Here is a 15,254-nt window from a genome sequence, read left to right as displayed (position 1 = left end):
TATCTGTAAGAGCTAATGGTTGGAGAGAGTGGGGGAAGCAGGTGAGTTATGGTATACTCATTAAAATCAGTAAATAGAAAGGTTCTGTGGTCTCCTCCACTGAGCATCGCCTACTGACCGCATCTTGCTTTTCCCTTGGACTAGGAGGCTGGGGAAGCCCAGGGTAAGCTCACGCAGAGCAGCTCTGTAGGCCTTTCTCATCGCTGTACTTTTTTCTTTTTACAACTATTTTCTTGACTTTATACTCTTAAACTTTGTGATTTTTAATTGTTCTTTTTGTGTCATTATTTTATTGGTGTATTCTCTTTGTAGGTCATGGGTAATGGAATAAAGTAAAATGGGAAAAAATCTAAAGTTAAAATTGTATGAAAATTATGCCTGCAGATGGACAAAGACTGGAAGGAACGTCTACAACTTGAAAATGGTGTGATTTGTTGGCATGACTATATTGTGGGAGAATATTTTCTTTCTTTAACTTTAGAATTCTGTTAATGTTGCTTTAGTATTATTTGTATAATAAAAAAAATCTTGTTTCCTCTAGAATTGAATGTCTATTTACTGACATTTACAATTCATGATATGTTCTTGGGCCAGCTGTTTTGGATTAAAGGTTTAGGGCAATCTTATCATCATCTGTTTGCTCAAGGAAAAAATTAACATTTAATTTTTAAAGTAGTTTCTTTGTTTCTTTTAAAAAATGTTACTTTGTAAATATTTACCCCCCCTTATGAATATAGTCTGTACTTAGTATAAAATATTTTAAATTGAGGAAAAAAACATAGTAAAAAAAATCATGGTCGCATGTTTGAGCATTTCTTCCAGATTTTTAATCAGTGCTTTTTTTTTTAACTGCTTATGATGGAAAACTTCAAATTCACACAAAAGGAGAGACAATAGTACAATGAACCTCCATGTACTTGTCACTCAGCTTCAGCAATCAAACTCAGAGCCAGCCTTGCTTCCTCTCTATCCTCACCCCGGCTCCCTCTCTTTCAACACTGAAGTATTTTGAGCAACTCCCAGACATATTATTTCATCACTTTTTCCATGTGTTTTTAAAGAAAATACCATTTTCACTTTAAAAAGATTAATAATCTCTTAATATTACCAAATAGCCAATTAATGTTGAGATTTCCTTGATTGTCTCATTTGAAAAGTTTTTTAAGTCCAGACAAGGTACACACATTGCAGGCATTGATATGTCTCTTTTTAAAAACTTTTTATTCTGAAATAATTTTATACATGGAGGAAAGATGCAAAAATAATGCAGAGATTTCCCATACAGCCTTTACCCAGCTTCCTCTATTGTTATCATCTTACAAACCGTAGTACACTTGTCAGAGCCAGGAAATTAACACTGATAATACTATTATCTACAGACTGTATTTGAATTTTGCCAGTTTTCCCGTTGATGCCCCCTTTCTGGTCCAGGATCCAATCCAGCATCCACATTGCCTTTGACTCTCATGTTTCTTTAGTCTCGTCTAATCAGGGCACTTGCTCAGGCTTTGTCCTTCATGACCTTGACTCCTTTGAAGAATACTGCTCAGTTATTTTGTAAATGTCCCTCAGTTTGGGCTTGTCTGATGTTTCTCTCATGATTAGATTGAAGTTGAACATTTTTGGCAAGAATAGCACAGACGTGATGTGCTCTTCTCAGTGTGTCGTATCTGGAGGTGCGTAACGTCAAACTGTCTTATTACTGGTGAGGTTAGTGTTGGTCACTTGGTTAAGGTGGGAGGAGTCTCCTGGGTTTTTCTACAGTAAAGTTACAATTTTTTCCATTTGTGGTTAAGTATTTTGTGGGGAGATACTTTGAGACTATGTAAATATCTTGTTTTTCATTATATTTTCAGGGATCTTAGTATCCACTGATGATTCTTAACTGTAACAGGTATTTCTGTTGTGTTTGCCTAATGGTGATTTTTCTATTGCCATGATTCCTTCTATACTTATTAGTTGTAATTCTACTGTAAAGAAGAGCTGTCGCTTCTCCTGCATGTATATTTAGTTATTTGTTTATATCCGTATGGAGTCATGGATATTTGTTTTAGTCTATAGGTTGTAAGCCATTACTATCGTGATTTATTTTATTGCTCAGACTGTCCCAGATTTGGCCATTGGGAGCTCCTTCAGATTGATTCCTGTGCCTTTTCAACGTGCCCCATCATTTTTTGAGCACTTCCTTACTTGCTAGGATCAAAGTTTTCCTGGATGCATCTTGTATTTTCCCTACCCCAGTCCTGGAATCAACCATTTCTCCAAGGATCCTTGATTTCTTTTATTGGAGAATGGTATTTAGAAACCAAGATCCAAATGACAGGTGTCCTCATTGCTCCTGGGGTGTCATCACTTCTAGGCCATGTCAGTGGACAGAGCTTGGAAATATATGTATCCATACTGACACATGCATACACACATCTCTATTTATTTCTGTGTCCAGCTCTGTGTGTGAGAGAGTGTATGTGTATACAGTATACATATTAAGAAAGTTAGGGAAGACTAGAATGAAGTCTCTGGACTCACTATGAATTCATGAGTTCACACCAACATTCCCTAACTTTCCTAATTATTATTTAGTCTACAGGTTCTCCCTCCCTTTTTTACCTTGTAATTTATTTGTTGAAAAAGTTGGGTCCTTTGTCCTTTACAGTTTTTCACGTTCTGAATCTTACAGATTGTATTTCTGTAATGTCATTTAACTTGTTCTCTGCTGACTGCCGACTCTATTTGTAATAAATTGGTAGTTAGATAAGATACATGGTCAAATTCAGGTTTAATTTTTTGGCAAGATTACATTGTAGGTGGTCATTTGTACTTCCCATAGGAGGTCCATAATATTTGTTAGCCCCTGTTTTTGTGATATTACTAGCCGTTGAAAATGGGATGGTTTAATCTCATCATTCCCTCTTCTTTTTTTTTTTAATTTTTTTTTTTAAGGTATGACTGTTTGGTGAGGACGATTGGCCCTGAGCTAACATCTGTTGCCAATCTTCCCGTTTTTCTTCCCTCCCTGAAGCCCCAGTGCACAGTTGTATATTCTAGTTGTATGTCCTGCTAGTTCTTCTGGGTGGGACGCTGCCTCAGCATGGCTTGATGAGCAGTGTGTAGGTCTGTGCCCAGGATCTGAACTAGCAAACCCTGGGCCGCTAAAGCAGCGTGTGTGAACTTAACTGCTACACCACCTGGCCAGCCCCTTCTTCTTCATATATAGCTGAATACCTCTATAAAACAATTCTTATTTTTCACCATCTATTTAGTTACCCTGGGGTGGAGTTCATACAGGAAAGACAAAATAAGAATTTACTAGAATTCCCCAAAGGTGACTCTATTAGTTTCCTTTTGCTGCTGTAAAAGTTACCACGAACTTGGTGGCTTAACAACACAAATTTATTTTATAGTTTTGGAAGTCAGGAGTCTGAAATGGATCCTACTGGGCCAAAATCTAGGTGTCAGCAGGGCTGCATTCCTTCTAAAGGCTTTAGGGGAAAATCCATTTCCTTGCCTTTTCCAGCTTCTAGAGGCTACCTGCGTTTCTAGACCTGTGGCCCCCTCCCATCTGCAAAGCAAGCAATAGCTCGTGGAGTCCTTTTTGTGCTTCCCTCTTCTACTTTTAAGGATCTTTGTGATTATATTGGACCTACCTGGTTAATCTCTGTATTTTGAAGTCAGCGGATTGGCACCTTACATTCCATCGGCAACCTCTGTTCCCCTTTGCCATGTGATTTAGCACATTCACCGATTCTGGGGACTAGGATGTGAACATCTCTGGGGGACATTATTCTGCAAAGGTTTTTTAAAAAAATATCATTATGAACTCAGATTTTTAACATTTTTTATGTATTTTGATTCGTTATTGTCCTTGATGTTCTAACTGTCCTGTCTTTGGACAGTGGAAAAGCTTCTTCAAGTCGATTCCTGAGTTCTTTGGACATGAACAGAAAGCTTCCTTCCTTTCTGACACAAGTTGTCTGGGCTCATAATGTACATTCCTTCCCCAGGTCTGGAATCGTCCATTCCTGTAAGGCAAACTGCAGTGTGCATCAGATTCACCTGGAGGGCTTGTTAACACACAGATTGATGGCCCTACCTGCCTTCTGAGTTTCTGATTTAATAGGTCTGGGGTGGGGCCCAGTCATGTGCTTTTGCAGTTCCTAGGTGATGCTGATGATGCTGTTCTGGGGACTACACTTTGAGAAACACTGCTCTAAAGAACCCTGGATTTTTTGGCTAGGAAATGGTATTTAGAGACTACAGTCTGGACTCTAGGGAGGACGTTGATTCTAGGCTTTTTCAGTAAAAGGAAGGAAATAACAGAAAATGTCAGTTCAGATTGATACTTCCAATTCACATTTAGAATTACGTATTTTAACTTCTTTTATATTTGTTTTCTCTTAGGCTTAAAGTCTTGGTTCTTATGATATTAATAATTAATAAATATACGTATACACACACGGTTTAGAATAACAATCCAAATACTATTTCTTAGACCATGATTACTAAAAACAGTTTAAGATTTTGTGCATCAGTCACTTTGTCCTTGTAGAAAGATCCCACTGGGATGTACAAATTACTCTGCTTTTAAATTATTGAAATAATTCCTCTCTGGTTAACCAGTCAACTCAATATACAGATTCATTTTTTTTGTGTGTCTGCTTTCAATTTATGAGATATTATTTTATTTTTAAAATAATTATCTAAACATTTAAATGGCTTCAACATCATATCTGTAAAATTAGTTCTGTTCTCTCCTTCTACACTGTTCTTTTTCCTTATAGGCAACCATTTCGTTTATTTTATGATTAAATAAATGACAGTATGCTATACATACTCTTTTTCTCCTGGGCACCCCCCCCCCACCTCCGTCCCCGCACCTGAGCAATGCAATTGTCCCTTGGTATCCGTGGGGGATTGGTTCCAGGACTCCCTGTGGATACTAGAATCCACTGATGCTCAAGTCCCTTATACATGTTAAATGGCTGGTACAGTGAACACAGTTGGCCCTCCGCATCTGCAAAATGTGGATCCACGGTTGGTTGGATCCATGCCTGAGAAACCCAGGGACACGGAGGGGCTGACTGTATATTCTGAAGATTACTACTTTATGGCAATATGTTTGTGGAGTCCTCATTCCTTTTCCTTTAAAGCTTCAGAGTGCTCCATTGTGAGAGTGTACCATAATTTCTTCCTCTCTTGGTGGACGTTTGGGTTTCTAGCCTTTTGCTATTATGAGTCGTGCTTCAATATTACAAATAGTATCTATTTTGAGGTAGTTATAATCACACCATTTACTCTTTTTCTGTTTTTTACGTTAACATCATAACATGAGCATTTTCCATGTTATTGCAAATATCATTATTTAATATAATGTCATTTTTTTCTGATTGTGAAAGTCATGCAAACTTATTTAGAGATTTTTAGAAACTCAGAAAAATAAAAAAATAGTTGAAAATCACCCGTAATCCCTCTCCTTAGGTATGCTAGGTTATATATTAGGTTACTATTTTGATGTGTTCCCTCAAAGCTTTAACAATATTTTGTATAATCATTTAGAAAACAATCAGCATCATATTTCGTAGTGTCCTTGTTTCTTTTTACTCATAATTGTGTTTTTTTATACTATACTCTTTTTATAATTAATTCTCTCTTGTTGGATATTTAGTTTCTTTCTGGTTTTTCAGTATTGTAAATAATATTGTGATAAACATCCGTGCAGAAAGCTTTCCCCAAATTTTAGAATATTCTTGAAGTTGGGTTTGATGAGACTTTAAATGAGAAGGATGTACACATTTGGTAAATGCATCTATTAGGTTGTTCTCTTACAGCAGTAAGGTAAACAGGTGAGGGGTTGTCCCCTTGAAATTTTTGCCAAGTAAGTTCCATTTATCCTCTTTCTTCTGGCAGGACCTTAGAAATGAGGTGGAGAAATTACGCAACGAAGTGAATGAGAGGGAGAAAGCACTGGAGAATCATGACGAGAGTCTTCTGAGTGCAAGTAGTCACAACTTGCCCCGTCGGGACCCGGCGATGAGGCGGGCTGCAGAAAGTGCCGGCCGCACGGACTTGTTTCAGGTCCCGTCACTCTTTTGTCTTCTGTATTTAAATCTTTTGACTTGGCGTAGGTTTTTTTTTTTTTTTTAACTCTTTTGCAGGAACGTTTATTTAACAATAAGGCTGGCAAAAATGCTTATAGTCTTCATTCTTTATGTCATTTGGACCTCAGCCACCAGGAAGGGAAGTCTGGAGAAACAGAAGCTCATAGAAGGGAAGGAACTTACTTTGGGTCATGTGACCAGTAAACGGCAGAGATGGTTCAGGCCGAGGCCTGTTTTGCTCAGGGCCCAGCTGGCCTCACTGAGGAACTTTGCTAGGATACCTGCTGCTCCTTGTTCATGCAATGCCCTTTCTCTCCTCTCTGCTTTTCCTCTAAGTGTTTCCTTTCATCTCGGAATAGCCTTCTAGTCTGATCGTGTAGTGGGTTTTGGATTCAGCTCAGACTTAGAGTAACCATGATGGATTCAACATGAGGGTGTTTAACTCTGCTTCCTCCTGAAGCCTTGTTAAGATGAGGGTGAAGGGGTGAGAAGGTGTAAACCCACAGGACTAGGAGGATGGAGGTGGTGCCACAGCAGGGTGCTGTTCGGATGGTAAGTGGATGGGCACGTGGTAACTATGTAGGATCCGCTTTCTCCACTCTGCTACTTGCCTTTGGGACGAAAAGCCAACAGGAAGCAAGCTGATTTATCCTACAGAATCCAGAAAGGTCCAGCAGTGGAGGGACCTGTTGTCTCTTAAACAGGAGATTTGGCTGGAATGCTGGGCAGTTGATCTTGTTTTCTTCACTAGCAGGAGATGGGAGTTTACTCTCTAATGACCTTAAACCAGAGAAGCCCCGGCCTGGGGGTCACCAGCTGCAACTGAAAGCAGGAGTGGGTCTCGTGAATGAAAACGAAGAGGGAGAGTGGAAGGGTGCATGCCCAGCTGTGAGTCCTCGGAGGGGAGACAAGACTGACAAATGCTGACAGCTGGGGTCCTCCCACAAAACGGCCACGTCCCCACCTGTTCATCTCAGAGTGAGGCCACCATTGGTAGGCCCTTTCCACACTCAGAGCTTCTGAGCACCTTTACCCTTAAAAGAGGTGGAAGGCCTGAGTTCCTCCAACAGGGAAAAAATGTCTAAGAAGAAAGACAACGGCCAAGACAGACAGAATAGATCTACACAGAGGAACTAGAAACAGGGAAGATGAGAAGAAAACTAGGCAGCTTTTCAAAGAACTCACCACCACGCCATCTTTAGATAAGAAATAAGGTCAGGCTCTGATACAGTATTTTGGAAAAGAAGAATGACCTATTAGAAATTGAAAGTATGATTACAGATATAAAAAGTTTAATAGAAGAGTTAGAAGATGGAAGATAAATTGAGTACGTCTTGCAGACAATAGAATTAAATGAACAAACAAAAAGATGGGAAAATGGGAGGGAAAAGATAAGAAAATTAGAGGCTTGATTCAGGACCTCCAATATATGACTAACAGGAGTTCCAGAAAGATAGAGCAGGCAAAGCAGAGGGAAGGAAAATTTCAAAGTAATAGAAAATTTTCCAGAATGGAAGAACAGATATCGCTACATTGCAACAGCCTGCTCTGTGTCTAGCAAACTGAATGAAGAAAGACCCATACCCCAAGGCATGTTGTGAAATTTCAAAACACAGGGATAAAGAGAGGATCTGAGAGGCTTCCAGAGAGAGCAAAATATAGGTCACATACAAAGGACCCGGACTCGAAATGACATCAGAATTCTCAGCAACATTTAAAGCCAGAAGACAGGAGAGCAGTGCTTTCAGATTTTTGAGGAAAGTGGTTTCCACTCCAGCATTCTGTACCCAGCCACCGTGTCAGCAAGAGTGAGGGCGGGTAAAGGCGTTTTCAGACGTTCGGTGTCTAAAATCATCTGCCTCCTGTGTACTCTTTGCAGGAAACGCTGGGAGGATGATTCCATACAAATGGGGAAATAACCAAAAGAGAGAGAGAGGGCTGGGATCCACAAAGTAGGGAGTAGTCTGGGACGTGCAGGGAAGTCTAGGCTAAGTCCAGGCTAAGGCCGGGCCACCTCTGTAGGAGCCCAGATTCGGGCCGTTGAGGGAGGGTTAACGTGGGATTTCTCCAACAAACTGAAATGGAACCCATCATTTAGCTCATGCGTCTGACTCCATCTCGAGGAATTTTCCAGTTATTTTGGAGAGTTTGGAGAGAAATTTACATTAAGTACATAATTTAGTTTTATGAACTAAGTAAACAAATAGAACAAAGCAGTTGTTACTAATTCCAAGAAAAGCAAAGAATTGAACATAAAAGGAAGTGGAATCATGGAATACTAGAGCCATGAACAGTATTTGGGTGGCCATAAAAATGTAAATGCAGAATAGTCATTTAACTAAAATTGTGATGTAAGTGTCAGGAAAAATGTTGGGGCCCGGATGATGTAAGAGAGAAATCCTTAAACTTCTCTGATAGGAGCCAGTAGATTAAATCTAACCTTAATGGGGCCGGCCTGCGGCCGAGTGGTTAAGTTAGTGCGCTCTGCTTCGGCGGCCCAGGGTTTCACCGGTTTGGATCCTGGGCGCAGACATGGCACCGCTCATCAAGCCATGCTGAGGTGGCATCCCACATGCCACAACTAGAAGGACCGAAAACTAGAACATACAACTATATACTGGGGGGCTTTGGGGAGAAGAAGAAGAAAAGAAAAATCTAACCTTGAGAAATCAAGAAATGTAAGAGTAGGAATACAGATAGAAATATGGAAGTAAATAGCAGAAGAAATAGCTAATGAGTTGAAAGTTGTTTTTTTCTGGGAGTGGGACTCAGAGGTGAGAAGGAGAGAGGTCGGGCCTGTAGTTTTCCATGTTAGCCTTACAGTACTATTTGATGGTTAAACAATGTGTGTATAATTGGACTTTTAAAAAATAAAAATGAAAAGTATAATTCAAGTGCAAGTGTTTATGGCAATTCTAGAAATTCCATGTTGGTTATTTGATTCCTAGTTCTTCCTGTTACAGTTGAGTGGATTTTTACCAAGAATTGCCTCTGCTTCTTTCTTGTTTGTGTTCACGTAATTTCCTGTGAAAGTTTGACGTGATGAATTAATTCTGGTAGGTGCTTAGGAGTAAGATGTGGTTCACGCCCTTCAATTCCGACAGAGAGTGGACAGAATCCTAGTTCAAGAGTTATCAGGTTTTTTAATAGTTAGGAATAGATTCCATGTTTGAACTTGGCCAAAAACCAGCCCTGTGTGTTGTTGGATGTCACATCTTCTGAAGGGGTCAGTGAGGGGACAGTATTGTGCATCATCATGACCGAGCCTTTCCTATATGACCAGAGGCGAGAGCAATATTTGCAGTCTCGCCTTTTTCTTCCTGGTATGGACGGTTCAAGTTTTGTTAAATTTGTAGTCTTTCAAGAGACACTAGACTTTGTTGGATTGCAATCCAGAACCCCGCTAATCACCACAGTAACCCCATAGGATAGGAAACAGATCTAGCAATCACACCTTGGCCAAAGGGGACCCAGGATTGGAACCCGGTCCCATGGGGCCGGAGCCTGGGCTTTGTCCTCCATACCCTCCGGGAGACCGTCACGGTGGTGAGATGCCTGAAGGCTTGTAACGGCTGGCACCATCCTTGCCTAAGCCGTGTCGGTGTGCTGCTCTTCTGCTGGTGTAATAACACAAATGGAGCTGCATGACAGTTTTGTAATTGCCTAATATTTTGGGAGGCTAGAAATTATTTAGAGCACATGAGTGTTGTGGAGAAAAAAGAAAATATCTCCCATAAAGAGTTTGGGACAATCTCTTAATATCAGTGTCTTGATGAAAACTTCCTTGTGATTTGTTTGGTTTCCTTAGAAATTCAATGAGAAAGACTTGGAAGCGACACAGCAGAAGGGTTACTTAATGACTGCGGAGGATCTTGAGTTCATGAGTGAAGAATTGGTAACGGAAAAGTGCTCTTCTCGGCAGTCACCAGGCAGCAAAATCATCTTCTCTGAGGTGAGCTTCACTGAAATTGGACGTTCAGATGCGAATTCATATTCTCCTCTGATACGTGTTCGATAACTCCTTTGATCTCGAGATCCTCCAGTGCCTGCTTACTGGTGGCGGAGCTTACAGCAGGTAGGAGGAGGGGTTCTTGGTCTGCATTTGTGTTTGCATTTGAAACTGAGAAATCACAGCTCCTTAAAAGATGAGCCTCATATTTGCTCTCCCAGAGTTCACCTCTCCAGAACTCTGTAATCTCAAGTGTTAAGAAAGTTTTTCTGTTCAAATGCACACAAAAAAATGGCACAGCAGGCCCTTCCTGATCTGTCCCCAAGTATCTCCCATCCTCATTTTCTTTCGTTCCCCGTCATCTCTAACAACAGCTAACTTGTTGCAGGTTCCTGAAAATGCTATGTTTGTATCTCTCTGTGCCTTTGCACATGCCGTTCCATCTGCTTGGAATGCCTTTTTCCTCCTTGTTTACCCAGTGACTCCTGAACATCCCTAAAGGTGCTACTCTAGTGTCACCTTCTCTGTGGCACCTTCCCTGACCCTGCTCAGTGGTGACGTCTCCTGTTCTCTCTGATGCACAGCACTTTGCACGCCCATCCATCAAAGCGCTTACTCCTTGTGTTGACACTGTAGGCTCCACCTTTCTGCTTCCCCTCTCTCGAGCTCCTGTGCACCATGGGAAGTCACCTTGGGTAGGAACTGGCATTCATGTCTGAATCCCAGCGCCTAGCCCAGTACCTGCTAATCTGTTGAGTGAATAAATGATTGTATTGGATTGTGGAAGATGCATGTAGATTGTTTTGACCCCCCCAGCTCGCATATATTGCAACTAGGCAGCCACATATGGGAAAGGAAAGTTCACTGTAGTCCAAGTTGTTTTTTTCTTAAACCTGGCTTTAATTAAGTTCATACATTCAGAAGACAGAGAACTCTTACACAAATTAGTTCTCTGATGAATGGCTCTGATCATGACTTGTGGTTTTGTGAAGGGTGATTCTCAAAATAATTTACAACTGGTGCAACACGGGCACGGTCATCAGAACAGACTCCGGGGCTAGAGCTGGAGTGGGGTCCTGGAGGCCAGCTCTTGTGCCAGGCACCAACCCTGTAGTTACTGGATCTTGGAGGAGTGTAGACGTATTTCCGTGTTATAGCGACCAGTGCCTGCCATTGCATATCAGCCCCGGCTGAGAGGGCATCATTGCCTGAATGCTGGGAGCTCGCTCTTGACTCTGACCATTGTGGTTTTGCATTTTGCTGCTGCTTTTGAATCAGAGTGTCTGCATGGACAGTGGAGCCCTTGGGCGGGGCTAGAAGTCTGGAGGCCTGGATTTCTCTCCTGGCTCTGTTGCTTCACTTGAGTGACCTTGGGCAAGTCCACTAGCAAAATCTCAGAGGGCTAATATTTTATGAGTCTAACTTGCGTATAGTTGCTTGACTTTGACCAAATTTTGTGGGGTGTTAGGATGCACACTAAGCTGTAATAAGGCACAGCCTGTTTTGAAACCAGTAGCGGCCTATCAGGTGTTTTAGATGGACACATCTTCATGAACTTGAATACACTTTGTTAAACTGTATTTTTTTATTCATGTTTTAGTCATGTAAAAAGTGTCTAAATGTTGAACAGAATGTTTATGAATTTATTAAACAGGCTGAGTATTTTAAAATTTAATCTCACCGGTTTGCTCATCTGCACCACTTCCTTTTTAGTTTTTTTGCACTGGGCAACGTCTGTACTTCACAGAGCCCCAAATATAAAATTATTTCATTTTTAGTTATGTTTAGATCCTGGAGATGTGTAAATTACTTTGCACAGTATCCAAGTATTTTAGCAAAGGTTTTGATTCTGCTCTGCAAGACTAGTTGAAAATTGTGGGTAAAGAATTATAAATTAGCATTTAGCAATTGTAAATTTCTAGGTGTCAGTTTAAAGAAATCCCAACTGTTGCAGCCTACAGTTTTCCCCTCTTGAGACCCCTTGAGAAAGGTATACTTTTCAGATTGTAGTTCAAATGTGGGTTTCTTCTGCTATGCCCCTGGCCATTTTGTGTTGATGTAGGGTTTATCCTTTGCCCATTCCTACAAAGGACCCGAGGCTATGATGATGTCTCCATTGACTGGCCAGTCTGTTTTCCTTCTCCTCATTGTGTGATCCTGAGAATTAATGCTGGATGATCAGGGAATTGAAGAACAGAGAGTAAAACACACTGACCATATTTAACTTGCTGCAGCTAGAGATTTATAGCTTGGCTGTTGACATGGTTGGGACATTGCTGCTGAATTTCTCGAGTATTGAAATAAATGTCTTTGTTGCAGAGTTGTGACATAGCTACTGAAATAGACACCATTTATCTACCAGGCCACTAAATTGCTGTGATTACCAAGGAGTGAGCGATTAAGCTTTCTCCTTACGTATCTGCTGCCTCTTGAGATTGTGGCTTTCACATTACATGTGTTTCCTTCAAGTCATTAAGGAAACTATGGTAGAGTAGAAAAGGCCCCAGCTTTGGTGTTGAAATGTCAGTTCTGCTACTTCTTACCTCTGTGACCTTGGGCAAGTCACTTAATCTCTCTGAAACTCAACTTCCTGATCTGTAAAATGAGGAATTACATGCCTTCCCTCCTGAGAGGATTAGAAATAATGTAAGTGTATTAGTTAAGGTTCTTTTTTTTTTATTGCGGTAACATTGGTTTATAACATTACATAAATTTCAGGTGTACATCATTACATTGTGATTTCCGTGTAAATTGCATCATGTTCACCACCCAAAGACTAGTTACAATCCATCACCACACACATGTGCTTCCCCTTTGACCCTCCTCCTTCCCCCCTTCCCCTCTGGTAACCACCAATCTGATCTCTGTCTCTATGTGATTGTTTGTTATTGTTTTTACCTTCTATTTATGAGTGAGATCATATGGTATTTGACTTTCTTTAAGGTTCTTTTGGTTGCAAGCTATAGAATCCAACAGTGAGTAGTTTGAGCAAAGCAACAACAATGAAAGGGAATATTTATTGGGAACATAGCGGAGTCTCAGAGATGCCAAGGGAGAGCTGAGTAGCTGTGCCTTGGGGCTGGTGAAACCGTGGCAGTGCCATGGACAGCAGAAGTTGTAGACTCTAGCACTCTCTCTCATATCCAACAGCTCCTAGACTTCTGGTGTCTCAGTTTAAATCTCTGAATTCCAGGAGAATCGTACTGGCTTAGTGTGGGCCCAGATGCTGGCTCACAGAGGAGGGAGGGGTCTTCCAGGGACTGGCCAGGTCTCAGATGAGGCAGGGGAATGGTGGTGAGCTGGGTGGTCCTTCCGAGGTTGTGGAGAGCGTACTGCAGCGTTGGACACGCAGTAGAAGTGTGGCGGTCATAAGTCTTCCCTGGGATGAGCGGGCTCCCGTCTGGGATGTTTCTTGTTGGAGGGGCAGGGTGGAGGGTGGCGGGGGTGGTTGCTCCTGCTGAACTGGTGCTTCTCCTTACTCCTCTCTGGGCAGCCTGGCCTTCTGCCTTTGTGCTGAGGAGACCCACTGGTTTGTCAGCTCTGCTGAGGGAGCCAAATGACTTCACTCTAATGGGGCATGATTCAACGCAGGGGAATAGGTGATTGATGAAATGGGACCCAAATGGCTCCGAAGAGTTCATTTATTTAACATGGGTGAGCAATTTGCTTCTAGGAAGACGTTGACTCACTCTGACTTCCATTATGCAAAATATCCACAGGAATCTCTGCTCTTAAGATTCATATCCGTCCCTATGTTCCCTCTTGCTTATTTAATCATCAGCTCAGCAAGTATTTGTGGTGGCATTTGATCTGTGCCAGGCACTGTGCTTGGCTCAGGATGCTGCTGCCCACAAGGAGCCCTCAGACCCACGGACAGGTGGTTAGGATGCTAGCTCTCGGGTGCAGGGGGCCTGTGATGCTGGGGGGGCTGGAAGAGGGCATTTCTTTCAGTCAGCGAAGGCTTCCAGGTGAGAGTTTGGCCTGAGCAGATCCTATGAGGTGCTCTGGAGTGTGTCAGTGGAGGGGGGTGACCGAGGGAAAGTGGTGTCCAAAGAGGAGGGAGGATTTCTCCCTGGAGCTCAGGGTGGGGTTTCCCCATTCCCCAGAGTTGGAAGGAAAGGGCAGTTGTGGTCAGCTGGCAGGTGGAGAGTCGGGGCTGAGGAGAACAGTGACCTGCATAACCTGGTGAAGCTTTGGAATAGCTGCCGGAAAGAAGAAGAGAGGGGAACTGAGCCGGGCATCCAGGCCCTGACATCGCATGGGTCATCCTCTAGGGCTTAAAGCCTGGCCCAGAGCGAGCCAGTTAAGGTACAGGGTCCCCAGGTCCAGACTTGTTTCACTGGGCGCATTCATTCCACACCTGGTGTCTACTCCACCAGAAGTCTATGTTTATCTTTTTCCTAGCCCTTCTTAGTTGGCTTTGAAGTTACTTACCAAAGCATAACTTGTGACTGCCACTTATTAGCCAAATGGACTCAAACAAGTTACCTCTCCTCTCAGAGAATCAGTTTCTTCATCTGAAAAATGGGAAGATTAATGGACCTCCCTGGGTTGTTGTAGGTAGAGATGATCTATGTCAAGTACCTAGCACAGCACTGGAGCACAGGAATAATAGTTACGGCTGACATTTATCAAGTGTTTACTCCATGCTGACACCTGAGCTCACTGGGTTGGTGTGAGGATTAGATGAGAAAATGCTTGGGAAGCACTTAGCACAGTGGCTGACATACTGAGGACTTGCTAGCCTCTTTGTCTTGATATCCTGTTGAATTCTCCCCTAGTCTCTTCCCTGGGGCCCTCTGTCCATAGAGGTGGGAGCTGGGAGAGTCCCATGTAACACTGGTGTGTACAGGTGGGAGCTGAGAGAACCACACGTAACACTGTTCCTATGCACAAAAGGCATCTGGGAGCTCTTTGTGACAGTGACATGTGGCATGGTTTACAAAAGGGCCTGATGTTTCTAGCAGTCTGGGTGACTATCTTATCATAACCAAACAGGTGGTTTCATGTTTAAAACCCTTAATTGGTTGATGGTGCCTTTGCCTAGTTTTGTTCAGGGTTAGAAGCCTAGCATCATTTCCCTAGATCAGGGGTTCAGAACCATTTTTTGCCCCCTGCATCCTTTTGGGAACCTACTGAAGCCAAGGACCTCATCCCTGGAAAAATACTGAAATGCATAAAATATATGCATAGGATTATACAGGAAACCA

The 15,254-nt window shown here is 42.1% G+C and overlaps 1 protein-coding gene across 11 annotated transcripts in view; it reads left to right on the top strand.

The window, feature by feature from the left end:
- Positions 1–15,254, top strand: part of CDK5RAP2 (CDK5 regulatory subunit associated protein 2) — a 172,378-nt gene that overhangs the window by 68,449 nt on the left and 88,675 nt on the right. For all 11 annotated transcript variants that reach the window (XM_070251095.1, XM_023628766.2, XM_070251093.1 and 8 more), the window contains 2 exons: positions 5,905–6,072; positions 9,904–10,047. In XM_070251095.1, coding sequence (XP_070107196.1) covers positions 5,905–6,072; positions 9,904–10,047 — 312 coding nt within the window. The remainder of the gene's footprint in view (positions 1–5,904; positions 6,073–9,903; positions 10,048–15,254) is intronic.

This window comes from Equus caballus, chromosome 25, assembly GCF_041296265.1.
Source record: "Equus caballus isolate H_3958 breed thoroughbred chromosome 25, TB-T2T, whole genome shotgun sequence".
Taxonomy (NCBI): domain Eukaryota; kingdom Metazoa; phylum Chordata; class Mammalia; order Perissodactyla; family Equidae; genus Equus; species Equus caballus.
Note: the sequence above shows the minus strand (reverse complement) of the source record. Positions and strands in the feature narration are given on the sequence as shown.